The sequence below is a fragment of the Mastigoproctus giganteus genome, chromosome 7 (assembly GCF_048544385.1).
Source record: "Mastigoproctus giganteus isolate SK-2022 chromosome 7, ASM4854438v1, whole genome shotgun sequence".
Classification (NCBI taxonomy): domain Eukaryota; kingdom Metazoa; phylum Arthropoda; class Arachnida; order Uropygi; family Thelyphonidae; genus Mastigoproctus; species Mastigoproctus giganteus.
Genome location: NC_143581.1, coordinates 15,449,019 through 15,464,931, shown reverse-complemented (window position 1 = coordinate 15,464,931; position 15,913 = coordinate 15,449,019). Strand labels below are relative to the sequence as shown.

The 15,913-nt window shown below is 34.0% G+C and overlaps 1 protein-coding gene across 3 annotated transcripts in view; it reads left to right on the top strand.

Moving 5' to 3' along the window:
- Nucleotides 1-15,913, top strand: part of LOC150082552 (uncharacterized) — a 165,191-nt gene that overhangs the window by 73,807 nt on the left and 75,471 nt on the right. For all 3 annotated transcript variants that reach the window (XM_090378690.1, XM_090378692.1, XM_090378693.1), the window contains exons 5-8: nucleotides 1,116-1,241; nucleotides 4,609-4,734; nucleotides 6,381-6,549; nucleotides 11,954-12,049. In XM_090378690.1, coding sequence (XP_090234816.1) covers nucleotides 1,116-1,241; nucleotides 4,609-4,734; nucleotides 6,381-6,549; nucleotides 11,954-12,049 — 517 coding nt within the window. The remainder of the gene's footprint in view (nucleotides 1-1,115; nucleotides 1,242-4,608; nucleotides 4,735-6,380; nucleotides 6,550-11,953; nucleotides 12,050-15,913) is intronic.

The window sequence follows — 15,913 nt, the reverse complement described above, 5'->3', positions numbered from 1 at the left end:
GAGTTTATTCAAAACACACTTTGTGTTCTGTGTAATTTTGTCCCGTTCATTTTGTTATTTTGATTGCATCTAAAATATGGAATTCTTTCCAAATTCTTTAAGAGTTGGACCCTCCTTATCTCTGCCTGAACAAACAAATGCACATGCAATAGTACTGTATTATATAGCTGCATACGTGGTTTGAAATGCCATATTTATGAAAGTTTAGCATTTATTTATTGAAATTAATTTTCATATTTTGTTATTTGAAAAAAAAAAAAAAAAAAACTCATAAACCCAGGAACTCATAAAGCGAACACTCGTAAAGCGGGAACTGCATGTAGTCACACTTATTTATTTACTCTGCTCCTTAGAATTAATTTATAAGTAAGTATATATGTGACTATTTTTGTTTTTAGTGACTCTAAAACAACCCATATATTTGCTTTTCCATGATGACCATTAGCAGCCTTGTAATCAGCCACACCTTGATTTCCAGGTTGCTGCATGTCCCAGTAGAAGCACCTTAAGAATCAGTTTTACCTCTGCTTGCTGTTAAAACTGTTTGTCAGTGTATACTCCTCAAATTAGCATTTTTCTGACCAAGCTAATACTGCCATAATATCATCAGAAAATATTCTTGCACTCCTTAAGTGTATCACTCTCCTGCAAAGAAGTACAGGTTATGGATATAATATTAAATTACTGTTACCATTATATTTGTAATATACCATTATAATTAAATCCACGTGTGAAGAAATTTATCATTATTTCAAATAATGCTAAATTTCTACACACAAACTGATAATCATTATGTTGCGTATTATCTGGATCAGAATTATCACAATTCCACAAGTGCATTAGTTTCTGTGTGAAAAATGTCATCTGTTAAGAAGGCTGGTCATATCTAAAGATTTTTGAAGCTGTTAATAAAAATAAAATGTCTATATCCATATGTTTTTAATGAAAAAATTCTTGTTATTTGAATCTTGTCTCTTACTGGCTTTATTATTAAATATGAATAATTCTATTGTTACAATTTTATTTATCAAGTGAGATATTCAAAATTATCATTATTTTTATTAATGTTCATCGAAAAAATAAATGAGATTATTATCTCACTGTAACGTTTTCAGTTTGGGTTGGTAGGCCTAGTAGAGGAAGAATGGTTGGCCACTTTAGCAACCATCGACCCTGAAGATGTTACTTATGTTGATTTTGTCACAGAGGGACGTAAACTGGCCCGGCAGCTAAAAGATAAGGTATGACTTTTAAATTTTAATATCTCTTATCTCCTTTTTTAAAAATAATTTAACACCAATTATCTGTGTAACAATTAAGTCTCTTCATTACAGAATATTGTTTTGCACATTTTTGTATTGATTTTTGATTTTTTGATATTCATCTAAATATTGATTTTTTTAAAGCAGATCTTGTTGAAGTTGCTGGCACAGTTAAATCTCATGCAGTATCAACCAGCTTCCAACTTATAAATAATGTTCAACTTTTGCCCCAACTGATGCATGTTTTCACTTTTTTCTTTTCTAATGCAAAATGAACAGTTTCTGTTGTAGGCTGTTTAGATGACATGATTAAGGAGGGTATTGTTTTCACACTTATGTATAAACTTCATGAGAAAATTTCTATTAATTTCATTAATAATATTAAGAATGTATTAAAACATCTGAAGATATTTTTAGCTTTTTTAAATCTTGAACATATTTAGATAATTGAAAGTAACATTTAAGGTTGCTATGAAATTCATAATAAATTTTTAGAAATTCTCAATAAATACACAAAGAAAACTGATTTAACAACAGTACAGTCAGTTTTGCTATAACGCACATTTTCACAACGCAAATTTGTTCTAACATGACTGATATATTAGGGAACAATGCGAGTATAACCCAAAAATTGCATTGGCTCATGTGCAATTTCGTCTGCAAATAGCATGAGATGAATGCAAAACCTGGCACCAGGCTGAACATAGCAATACATACAAGTTTATGAAGCTTAAAAAATGTCAAACGTCAAATGTGTGAGAGCTATATTTCCCATTTACTGTAGTTGTATTGGTCGGATACACACTGTTTAGTCAATTGCTGTATTCACAAGATAACACATGATATTGTAGGCTGACTCATGTTTTCAGAAGCTCACATTTTTCTGTTCGGACAGAAATTTCGTGAGGCATGATAGCATGAGCAGATTTCTGGGGTCACTACCATAAAACAATAAAAACAATTTGTAGTTCCTGATTTATTGGACTTTTCAGTTAGTGCAATCTAATTATAAACAGGTAGTAAACTCGATCTTAGTGCATTTGCAATAATACCGATAGTGGAATTCTATGAGTTTTTATCTTATTATGGTTAAATGTGTTTCCCCGTCATGAAATCTTCAATCATATAAAATACATTAATACATTTTCAGAATATTTTCTTCGTTCCTATTTTTTTTTGTTTCGTAAACTTGTCTCACTTGTGCAATTTGTGCGTACCATGTTTGTCGTTATTGATTGCTTATGTTTTTTACTGTTTTAAATTTTGCAATCCAAAAAAAAAAGAAAATGTCAGTGAACAGAAATATCAATCAAGCAAACTTCATATCTTGTCAAGGTAAAGTGCTATATTTACTGGTAATATTTATTTATTTATTAGAAATTTAAAATGTCTAAACCTGTATTAGCAATTTTGTGTTTCTAACATTTGTGAATGTCTTACTTACCAGACTGAACATTTTTTTTTTTGAGTGCTCTTCCACTATCCCTATTTTTCCCATAAGTCCTGTTGTTTTTAATGCCCGAAATACCATAACGTGGAGATTTTTAGGAACACATGTACAGCGTTATAGCAGAATTGACTGTATGAACAAAAGTGAGTTATCACGAATTGTGGTGTGCTGCACGTGATAGACAAGTGGCAATGAATTAACGAACCAGTAAACAATGGGGCGACAAACAAGATGAACATCCTGTACAATGCTTTCCTAATGTATCGTATGTTCTCTATATATAATTTTAGTTACAGGTTTAATGGTTTATTTTATCCTTAATTTTCCAGTTGTCAGCAATTGAAAGAATTCTTAGGCAATTAAAAATATTGTGTTTTTATTTTTAAATTTTAATTTATATATTTATTTATTTTTAGAAATTAATGATATTAACAATTTTGGCATTGATAATACCTTTAATTTCACATTTTATATAGTTGATGCCTTTAGAAGCACATTTTAAAATTTTTACTTAAAACGAGAAGTTCTAAGTAGAACTTCTTGTTTGGAGTTGAACCTGGTTTCTACTTCTTTCAACATGATTCATTAATGGAGGCTGTTTCGGTCTTCCATATTGTGTTTTTTTTTTTTTTTTTTTATACACTGGCCCATCTGTATTAAAAATACTGCAAATGTATAAGCTCAACGACAGTAAAGACAATATGCTACTCCAACTGGATCTGGATAAGTTGGTAAAATGGGCTGAGAAGTGGCAACTGAAGTTTAACATTGACAAATGCAAAGTACTGCATATGGGTAGAAGTAACTGAAGAGAAACGTACCAACTGTGTGGTACTACACTCAGGGAAATAGTAAGTGAAAAAGACCTGGGGGTTATTGTGCAGTCAAATATGAAGTTTGCTGGGCAGTGCAGATGGGCTGCCAGGGCAGGTCATGTGGAGTCTTGTCAATGATATACAGGAATTTTGCTAGCAGAGACAGGGAGGTGATTATCCCATTTTACAAGGCAATGGTCAGGCCACACCTAGAGTACTGTGTACAGATCTGGAGGCCTCATTTTAGGAAAGATGTAGAGTTGCTAGAATGAGTACAAAGAAGGGCAACAAGATTGGTGAGGGGAACAAAGGAGTCCTCTTACCAAGAAAGGCTTCGGTTCTGCAAATTGCAGTGCCTGGAGAGTAGGCACCTGCAAGGCAATCTGATTGAGGTGTAAAAGGCCTTGAATGGGTTGAACAAGCTAAATACTGATGGGATTCTTACTCTTGCTCAGGCCAAGAACCTGAAGGGGCACAGTTTCAAGTTGTAGAATAGATGTGTGGAAATTTGCCTTTAGCCAGCGGGTAGTTGATTGATGGAACAGGCTTCCATCTTTTATGGTGGAAGCTAATAGTCTAAATAAATTTAAGGCTGAGCTGGACAGGCATTTGGAATGAATGGAGGGGTGAAATGGGAGATTTTTTTTTGGCTGATGCTGCATAAGCTTGCTTTCTTGCATCATATGCCTCTACTAATGCTAATGTTACAATCGGGGGGGGGGGAGAGAGAGAGAGAGAGAGAGAGAGAGAGAGAGAGAGAGATTGGTCAGTACTAAGATTTTATCCAGATGAAATATTTTCATCTGTCTCTAATACCTGAAGAAACCATTTAAGGATTCTCATATATATAATTGGTATGGTGCTTCATAAAAAGTTTTTTAATCACTGTTGCTAGTTTCAAATTCCTTAACTTGTTTTTGAATTAATTTTCTTTTTTGTAAAAATTTATGATGTAGATTTTTTTTTTTTTTTTTTTTTTTGAAACATTACATTTTAATAATTTATTAATTTTACTGAGCACCATGGTAGAACAAGTTTCTCTTGCATTCGAAGATTGTAATATTTTCCTTTTTTATTTTAGGAAGGTGTAGATTATGTAATTGCTTTAACCCATATGAGAACACCAAATGATTGTCGTCTTGCAGAAAATGTGGATGAAATTGATCTTATCCTTGGTGGTCATGATCATGTATATGAAATAAAAAAGGTATTTTAATTATTAAGAAAATTCTTTTGCTCCATTCCAGTTTTCTTTGTTCTGTTTGTTTTTCTAGTTAATGTGAAGTGCAGAATTGCACAATTTTTCTGCAAACAGAAAATCCACTTTTCTGGTTGTAGACTTATCTCAATGGCTGCTTAATTGATTACTAGTTATTCATTGTTTACCATTTACCAAATATTTATTAGCATATTAGCCCTTAAGACTAAATTTATATGGTATTCCTTCTACTTAATGATGTATATATGTAATACCATTGGCCTCAGCAGCATTGTGATTGCCTCTGTAGCTAATATTCTATAGTATATGCATGAATGATTAACATTACTGTTATTTATAAATTGGATCAAATAGGAAATAACTGACTATCCTAAGCTGGGAATCAGCTCTCACACGAGCTGATTTTTGGCAAAGTTTGGTTACTTTGTATCAAAAAACCCTCTTCTTATGCTTCCAGTGGCACTGTTGGTAATCCTAACATATCTTTCCTGTACTTGTGTGAAAGACTTAGAATCACTATGAATTTGAAAAAGCTTTGATAAAGCTTTTTCAAATTTAAATATCTGCTATTTTGATAAAGCTTTTCTAAATTCAAATGTGTACTGACATGGGTGCCAGCAGCATGGTGCAAGGTGGTGCAAATGCACCACCTTTGGATTTTGAAGTAATACACAATTTTTAATATTTAAATTAATTTATTGAAGCATTAAACAATACAAATTCTACAAATAAAAAAAACAAAAACTAAAATCTTAATTCAAGTACTTTCTCCTATCGATCACGAAAAATTGACTCATTTGTACGTATAGATCAGCCAAACTTGACTTAATTAAGATATTGTATATATTTGAAAATTTTGTGAACGAAAAATTTATTCCTACATGCACCACCTTGCAAAATATCCTGCCAGCACCCATGTCCACGGATTTGATAAAGCTTATTTTTTTTCCACCCAAATTCAAAAATCCACTATCTTGATAAAGCTTTTTTTGTCATATTCTTCAGCAATCATTTCTACACTCTTTAGGCTGATTTCTTCAACAAAATTTTATAGAACTTTGTTCACAAAGTGGCATTCTGAAAATACAGTGATATAAAATAAAATTAAACCAGATAAAAATAATATTGATCAAGGAAAAAGTTTGGTTACATCAACTCTATACTAGTTCCTTTTTGACTAATTTCCAGTTTTGAAAGTATTTAAAAATTTTCTTTATCTTTATAAATCAGATAAAGCCTGAATACATTCATTTCCTCATACCTCTACTATAATTTTCACTATAACTGCTAGTCAGCCATTCATTTTCTTCTCTAATAAGATTGTTCCTGGCAATCACACATTAATTTTCATTTACTACTAATGATTGAACATTATTAGCATAATTGATAGCTCATATAATTACCAAATGCTCATTCCAGGCCCATGCACTGCACATCAGATTTATCATAAAGGTATGTATGGAGGGCACACAGAGCATTGCTATAAACATTTTTATCACTATATAAATTAATCTGTACCATATGTTTTAATTAATAAATAAAAAATATATTGCTGAATAAAAGCAGTATTTGACTTTGAACATATTTATTTAATTTCAGACCAACTGAGTTATTTTGTTTCTCATTTTGATTAGGTGAATGGAAAATACATCATAAAAAGTGGTACAGACTTTCGGGAATTTTCCAAGATTACTCTCACATTTAGTTCTTCTTCTCCTGTAAATGTAGAAATTGAAAAGATTGAAATCACTTCAAAGTATGAGGGAGATAGCAAATTAAAAGAGCAGTTGACTAAGTATCATGGTAATCATATATTGATTAATTGATTTTTATTTAAGAACCTAATATTTATTAGGTTGCTAACCATCCATGGATTTTCAATTTAGTCCCCTAAAATAGTATAAATTTTAAATCATTTGCTGAAATTAGGGATTCTTAACCAGGGGGTGAGAAAGCTTCTTGTATTGAATTTTCTCATAATGTATTTGATTTTCAAATTTTGAAACCAGAATGAGGTAGGTAGGATTGCCCGGCAAAATTGGAAGATTGACTGTACAAAAATTATAAGAACCTCTGGCTTAAGCCATTAAAAAAGTTAGAAAAAAAATTTTTTAAAATAATTTATAATGCAGTTATGCTTAAATTTCTTTGATATTTCATTATATTCAGTGACTAACATTGTTAAATATAAAGTTTCTGATATAAACAATATTTCTGCCATCCTTTAACTATAAAACCTGGTACGTCTGTACAATAAACTGTACCACACACACACAATCTAAACTTTGGCAGGAAAATTGAACATTTTCAGACTGATCACCACAGGACATGGAGATGAGATACTATGATATTTCAATCTGTTACATACCCATAGGGCTTTGAATCTCCTATCACAGTTTGCTGTAATATACAGAATCCACCCTGTTTATTTAAAAATTAAGTACATATATTCAATAAGATTACTCTTGTTATTCCAAATTATCCGCCAAGTAATTAACCTAGCAAAACTGGTATAGAGATTACAGAAATGAATGTATAATACATTCCTCTAGTATGGCTATATGTCTGCTCAAAGCCCCTGAGGAGTTGCAGAAGTATGGCCATGAGGAAGAATGTTAATTTTCATTAATTTTCACTAACTTTTGCCAATTTCTCCAACTTTCTTTAAAATTTCATTAATTTTGTTGTTTTTATAGGTATCTTATATTTTAATATATAAGGCTATCCATACCAGGGCTAGATTTATACCTAACTAGTGAGTTGGTTGGGGTCACTACAAACCTGATGCTCCCAAGTAGTACCATAATTTAAAAATAATAATGTATAAATAAGTTAAGTACATGTATATATGTATGTGTATGTATGTATGTATATATATATATATATATATATATAGAGAGAGAGAGAGAGAGAGAGAGAGAGAGAGAGAGAGAGAGAGAGAGAGAGAGCAAACTAAGTTGGAAGAAAAACCATGTTTATTATGATGTAGACAAAACTATCGATGGATGTGAGTTTGAGATAGAAGTGAGGCATAGAATTTAAATTTATAAGCACAAAGCAGCTTGAATAGAATGCAAAATAAGATATATGCAAATTTAAAAATGTATTGGAAAAAGCTGCAGTACATGGGTTGTCAAGTCTATAAGGCAATAGAAAAATAAGGGTGATGTAAAAGGAAGTAAATAAAGAGAACAGAATAAAATTAAAGCTAAATAATAAGTAATAATTAAATGCATAAATCAAAGGTTGGACATGCATTAATATACTAGGTGGCAGGGTTAGAATTTGCATACGAATACCAAAAGTTATAAAAATAAAGATTTATTAAGGTTTAAAGAATGGGTATGTATTAAAACAGTAAAGTACATTAATATAACAGAATTTAAAGAACAGATTGTAATGGTTCATATCTCTAGAGATCTATAGCCATCACAATCTATCTGGAATGTACATAGATTATGATGGCTGTAGCCCCCTGAAGATGTTCACCATTACAGTCTGTCTTTTATATTCTATTGCATTAATGTACTTTATTGTTTTAATATATTCCCATTCTTTAGACCTGACAGAATGTTTATTTCTCTCATTTTTGGCATTCATATACAAATCCTAACCCTCCTGGTACATTAATTCATGTCCAGCTCTCATGTTTGGACATTAATAAATGTCTAATTATGCCTAATTTAAGCAATTTAATTATTATTCTATTATTTACTTTTAATTTTGTATTAGAAATAATTTCCTATTCTGTTCTCTTTCCTTTTTTCATCCTTCCTTTTCTATTACCTTATAGGTAATAGAAAAGAAAGGATGAAATATATTTTTCCAATACATTCTTAAATTTGCATATATTTATATATTTTATTATTCAAGGAAAGCAGTTAGTAATTTATAAACAAACAAACAAGATTCAGGGTATTTCAGAGACTGCTGGGAGTCATTGCGGTACAAATAAACACATGGGTTGTGTTAGGGTAGCCAAGAATAGGAACAGGTGCATGTATACTTGCGTATACACCACTCCTAGGAGTTTTGTAAATTAATTTGATGAATTTGGTTGTTGGTCAAAACATCAAAGGCAGATGTTGTTGGGATATCAGAGACGTGGTGTCACACATATATAAGGAATGCAGAACTGGAATGTGGGGAGTACAATATTTACAGGAAGGATAGACAGGATAGGAAGGGAGGAGGAATTATGCTATTAGTTAAGAAACACATAAAAGCCAAAGAAGTGCAGCCAGTCGATATCCGCTGGACAGTGCAGTGTCGAGTCAGTTTGGTGTGACTTAAGCACTGGGAGATCAAAATTGAGAGTAGGAGTATGTTATAGGCCTAATGACTCGATGAGTATAATAAGAAACTGTACAGGGAAATAGAGTGGGCCAGTAAATCAGAGAGTCTTATTATGGGGAATTTTAATTTCCAGGATATTGACTGGAATTTGTGGGTTGGTCACTCACACACTAGCAAGGCTTTTGTGGATTTATCGAATGATTGTTTTCTACATCAGCATATTCGGGAGGTAACTAGAGGGAGTAATACTCTTGATCTGATCATCAGTAGTGATTCTTCATGCATTAAGAATCTGCAGATAAAGGAACCACTAGGTGTCAGTGATCACAGTGTGCTGAAGTGGGATTTACTTAAAGAGGTAACTATCATCAGGGGCAAAGGGAAGGGTTTTTGCTTTTGTAAAGGCGACTGCGGTGGGCTGAGACAGTATTTAAATTCTATACGGCGAGACCAACTGATGATGTTACCAACAGCAAATTCAAAATGGGAGGCATTCAAAAAATTAATCTTGGAAGCTACTAGGTTTTACATACCAACTAAGAAATATTGTTCAAGGTTTAGGCCTAGATGAACTAATGAGACATATGACAGAGAAGAAAAATGCATGGGATACATATACATTAATGGGTGACATGGAAGCCTAGGATAGATATAAGCTGGTCTGTAACCAAGTCACAAAGGAGATTAGGCAGGCAAAGGTAGATTATGAGAAATCTTTGGCAAAGGATGCAAAATTAAAACAGCAAACAGTTCTTTACCTATGTAAATAATAGAAGGAAAGGGATGAATCAGATTGGTCTACTGGATATTCATGGTTCAACTCTGTTGATGATCCTGCTCAGGTGGCTAACAAACTGAGTATTTTGCATCTACATTCACACATGAGGAGTTATTCAGGGAGGGGAATGCCAGAGGTGAATTAAACTCAGGCAGTGAGCTAGATGATTTTGTAATAACTGAGAGGAAAGTGGAGGAGAAATTGTTGAAGATAAACATAAAAAAATGCACCCAGGGTGGATGGGATCTATCCAGTTATATTAAAGGAGGCAGCAAAGGAAGTAAGAAAACCCTTAGCCATAATTATGAGAGCTTCCTTGGACTCAGAGGAGGTACTCATGGACTGGAGATGTGCAAATGTGACCCCAATTCACAAAGGAGAATCAAAGGCTGACACAAGTAATTATAGACCTGTTAGTTTAACTTCTGTTCCAGGGAAATTAATGGAGGCACTGGTTAAAGAAGCACTGCAGGAATCATCTTCACAAGACTTCAGTTAAAGCTCCGAGACAGCATGGTTTTGTTAAGGCGAAGTCTTGTCTGACCAATTTGATTGGATACTATGATGTGGTCACAAAGAAACTGGATGCAGGGAATAATATGATACCAAATGATATCATATGTTTGGATCTTAGAAAGGCTTTTGTTACTGTTGCACATGGAAGACTGCTGCACAAATTGGAGCAGTGTGGCATTGGAGGCAAATTGCTGCTATGGTTGAGGGGGAGAAGACAGAGAGTGGTAATCAATGGACACTGCTCTTTGTGGACTAATACTATTAGTGGAGTCCGTCAGGGTTCAGTGTTGGGTCCATTGTTTTCTGTATTTATAAATGATATTGATGATGGTATTTCAGGCTTAATGTTCAAGTTTGTAGACGATACGAAGGTTGGCAGGGTTGTTAATGACACTAATGACAGTACGCTGCTGCAACAGGATCTAGAAAAGTTGAGCAGATGGGCTGAGAGGTGACAAATGAAGTTTAACATTGACAAATGTAAAGGACTGCATATGGGAAACAGTAACCCCAGAGTAACATATCAACTCTGTGGTGTTACACTGATAATGGTATAGAATGAAAAGGACCTGGAGGTAATTGTGCAGGCAGGTATGAAGTTTTCTGAGCAGTGCAGATGGTCTGACGAGTAGCATCTTGTGTCTTGTCAATGATATATAGGAATTTTTCTAGCAGGGATAAGGAGGTGATTATCCCCTTGTATAAGGCAATGGTCAGGCCACACCTTGAGTACTGTATACAGGTTTCAAGGCCTCATTTTAAGAAGGATGTAGAGCTGTTGGAACGAGTACAGAGAAGGGCAACAAGATTAGTGAATGGAACAAAGGGTTGCTCTTATGAAGAAAGGCTTAAATTTTGCAAATTACAGTGTCTGGAGACTAGGCACCTGCGAGATGATCTGATTGAGGTGTATAAAGCTTTGAATGGTTTGAGCATGCTCAATGCTGATGGGATTCTTCCTCTTGCTCAGAATAACCACCTGAGAGGCATAAATTCAAATTGAGGAAAGACAGTTGTAGGACAAGTGTGTGGAAGTTTGCCTTTAGTCAGCGGATAGTTGATTGGTGAAACAGACTTTCATCTTTTGTTGTGGAAATTGATAGCCTTAATAAATTTAAGGCTGATCTGGACAGATATTTGGAACGAACGGAGGGGTGAAATGGGAGCGTTTTTTTTTTTTTTTTCTTTCTTTCTTTCTTTCTTTTTGGCTGATGTTTCATAAGCTTGCTTTCTTGCATCATATGCCTCTTCTAATGGTAACAAATTTTGTTTTGTAAATATTATCAAAACAAATGACTTCTGGAGTTTTTCTGTAAAACAGTTTAGTGAAATAGATGTATCAAATGTTATTAACACTTGCTTTACTGTGTGCTACTTTAAAAGTTTTTGTAATTCTTTAGTAAATAACTCAGATTTTTCTGCTTTGCTCTTTTCATTTCTGTGTTAAATGTAAATGACACAAAAATGAAAATTTAACTAAGTAAAATAGGTGTTGCCATAAATTATTTAGCTACTTGAATAGTTGTCAAAAATTTTTTTTAGCATGTAATGGTGCTATATCTTAAATTTATGATAAAAATATGCAGTTTTATAAAATTATTCTGTTTATTTTTATAGAGATTGTAGAAGGTAAAATGGAGGAAGTCTTGGGACACTTTGGAACTGATTTGGATGGGCGATTTTCTAGCATTCGGACGCAAGAAACTAATTTAGGTAAAATAAATTGTTTGAAATTATTTAATTTAAAACTAAGTAATTTTGCAAATTCTTTGAGACAGAATTTGTAGCATGATTTAGTTTTGCTTTTAATTCAGAAAAATTCTCCAAAAAATAATAATAAAATAAGTAAGAAGCACTCTTCCTATATAAAAGTCAGTTTATTCTTGTATAGAATATACAAGTATAAAATTGGATCACAAATATCTTGTGGATGTATCCAAATCTCGTTCAATACATATTGCTCTTTGTTTATTTTGAAATAATTTGAAAATTATATTCATCTTTTGAATGATTTCCATCTTTGAGGGCAATGACACTTTTGTCCCTTCAGTGATGATAGTGGCCAAAAGTTGGCTGTCAAGGCTTGAACTTATGCTTGTTTGTTTTTAATTTTTTTTAAACAAATCAGGAAATGTGATGCAGCAGTAAGTTCTCAATACTACACCCTTCCTGTCCATCAAGTCATAGTTGGCAGATGAACAATCAGTTTTTCATGTAATTTTATTGGCTGGTATGCTTATTTGCAGCCCACCAATATTGATTTGTCAGATCTTTTAAGTCACTTGCCACAGTTGCCATTTGGGTAGTGACAATGCTCTCAGATTTTCCCATTGGTAAAACTTTGTGAGCATTCTTTTAGCTTTTGTTTCTCTATGGAAACTTTACAAGAAAAACTTTACAAATGGTATATAACTTTCTAATTTTCATTAGGGCTATTTTGCATATGAAAGTTTATCATGCTTTCCTGTGGACATTGACCAAGTTGTCACAATGGCATTTTTTTTTAACAACAAGCAAGCCCAATCATTGTTTAAGAACAAAAATTAAAAACTTTCAAATTTCTTTATGTGATTTTACTTCTATTCCTATATCTGCAGCATTCCCTTGTGCCATTGGTCAAAAATTTCTATGTGATATATGAGCATCTAATAAACTGTTTTGTATTTAAAAGTTAAAGGCATTACCTGTGGTTGGTGGGAGTAGTCACATATCAATTTCGACCAATGGCCAAGAGTATTTTTGTTCTTAAATGCTGACATGCCACTGTGGAAGACTGGGAGCAATCAGGTCAACTGTATTTACCATTACATTTGACATGGTGTTTGAAGTGGATTGCTGTGCTGAAAGACACTACTTTGATAAGTTGGATAATACTTTGGATGTTAGCATTAGTACAGGCATTTGATGCAAGAAAGCAAGCTTATGCAGCATCAGCCAAAAAAAAAAAAAAAAATAAATAAATAAATAAATAAATAAATAAAAAATAACCACTTCCACTTCACCCCTCCGTTTGTTCGAAATACCTGTCCAGCTGAGCGTTAAATTTATTTAGGCTATCAACTTCCACGACAAGGGATGGAAGTCTATTCCATCAACCAACCACCCGCTGGCTAAAGGCAAATTTCCGCACGTCTGTCCTACATCCGTCTTTTCTCAATTTGAATTTATGTCCTCTCAGGTGATTATTCTGAGCAAGAGGAAGAATCCCAGCAGCATTGAGCATGCTCAAACCATTCAAGGCTTTATACACCTCTATCAGATCACCTCGCCGGTGCCTAGTCTCCAGACACTGTAATTTGCAAAACTTAACCCTTTCTTCGTAAGAGCACCCCTTTGTTTCATTCACTAATCTTGTTGCCCTTCTCTGTACTCGTTCCAGCATCTCTACATCCTTCTTGAAATGAGGCCTCCAGACCTGTATACAGTACTCTAGATTTGGTCTGACCATTGCCTTATACAATGGAACAATCACCTCCTTATCCCTGCTAGAAAAATTCCTATATATCATCGACAATACACCATGAGCTACTCTTGCAGCCCATCTGCACTGCTCAGAAAACTTCATATCTGTCTGCACAACCACCCCCAGGTCCCTTTCATTCTCTACCACTGTCAGTGTAGTACCACAGAGTTGATACGTTGCACTGGGGTTGCTGTTTCCCATATGTAGTACTTTACATTTGTCAATGTTAAACTTGATTTGCCACCTCTCAGCCCATCTGCTCAACCTTTCCAGAACCTGTTGCAGTAGCATAGTGTCCGTAGTGTCCTTGACAACCCTGCCAACCTTTGTATCATCTGCAAACTTGGACATTAAGCTTGATATACCATCATCAATATCATTTATAAATACAGAAAACAATAATGGACCCAATACTGAACCCTGAGGGACTCCACTAATAACATTAGTCCACGATGAGCAATGTCCATTGATTACCACTCTCTGTCTTCTCCCCCTCAACCACACCCTTATCCATAGCAGCAATTTGCCTCCAATGCCACACTGCTCCAATTTGTGCAGCAGTCTTCCATGTGCAACAGTATCAAAAGCCTTTCTAAGATCCAAGTATATAATATCAAAGTTATTCCCTGCATCCAGTTCTTTTGTGACTGCATCATAGTATCCAATCAAATTGGTCAGGCAAGACTTCCCCTTAACAAAACCATGCTGTGTCTGAGCTATAACTGAAGTCCTGTCTAGATGATCCTGCAGTGCTTCTTTAACCAGTGCCTCCATTAATTTTCCAGGAACAGAAGTTAAACTAACAGGTCTATAATTACTTGTGTTGCCCTTTGATCCTCCTTTGTGAATTGGAGTCACATTTGCACATCTCCAGTCCATGGGTACTTCCCCTGAGTCCAAGGAAGCTCTCATAATTATGGCTAAGGGTTTGCTTACTTCCTTTGCTGCCTCCTTTAATATAAGTGGATAGATTCCATCCACCCCAGGTGCCTTTCTTGTATTTATCTTCAACAATTTCTCCTCCACTTTACTCTCAGTTATTACAAGATCCTCTAGCTTACTGCCAGAGTTGACTACACCTCTGGCATTCCCCTCGCTGAATAACTCCTCATGTGTGAATGTCGATGCAAAATATTCATTCAGTTTGTTAGCTACCTGAGCAGGATCATCAACAGTTCACCCATCGATATCAAGTGGACCAATCTGATTCATCCCCTTCCTGCTAGAGTTTACATAAGTAAAGAACTCTTTGCTGTTTTTCTTTGCATCCCTTGCCAAAGATTTCTCGTAATCTGCCTTCGCCTGCCTAACCTCCTTTGTAACTTGGTTGCATGTTAGCTAGATTGATGCATCACATTCTTTACAAGCATATGCATTATCAATTATTCTGTGCTCTCTGGATTCCAAAACTTTTTTCTGAAGAATAGAATATGTCACTGCCAAGTTTGGCATTGACAATTTACTTCATTATAGCACTAAAGGTAACTGCTTTTTGTGGCATAATATTTGGAGAAGAATAATGGTGTCAGAATTGAAGTTCTGAAGTTTTTCAGTTGTGGCACTTTGATTAAGGTATTGCTGGTGATTCATATCCTTGCCAGCATTGTTATTTAACTGTGAAGGACAAAATCTTATTGAATTTGCAACATGCAGATGCTAACTTGTTCATACTTAAAGTGTTCTTGATTGTTTATGGATGATTATTGTTTTTTATGTTAATTCTCGGTGCCATGCGACACTAATGAAAGCTGAGACGTTCAATAAATTTTGTTGGTAACTGCTGGAACATATTGCTTCTAAATGTTTGAAGAGTTTAAGTGAAAAACTGAAGATTGTAGGTTTAACTCATATGATGAGATCAATGATATAGTCATAAAAATAATTGTTGCTACCAAAATCTTTCTACAGATGCAGATGAATAAGCTGGCAAGATAAATTTATTAATGCCTTTGAAGAGTATTTTAAAGTATATGCAGCATGTTTTTCCATCTTGGTCTGGGCCACTTTTTTTGAGTTGCCTATAAATATATCCATAAATTTAAAAGATTTCCATGAATAAAGACGTTCATTTGCATTCCTTTGATACCACAATAGATTCTCACTTTTAGAGATTT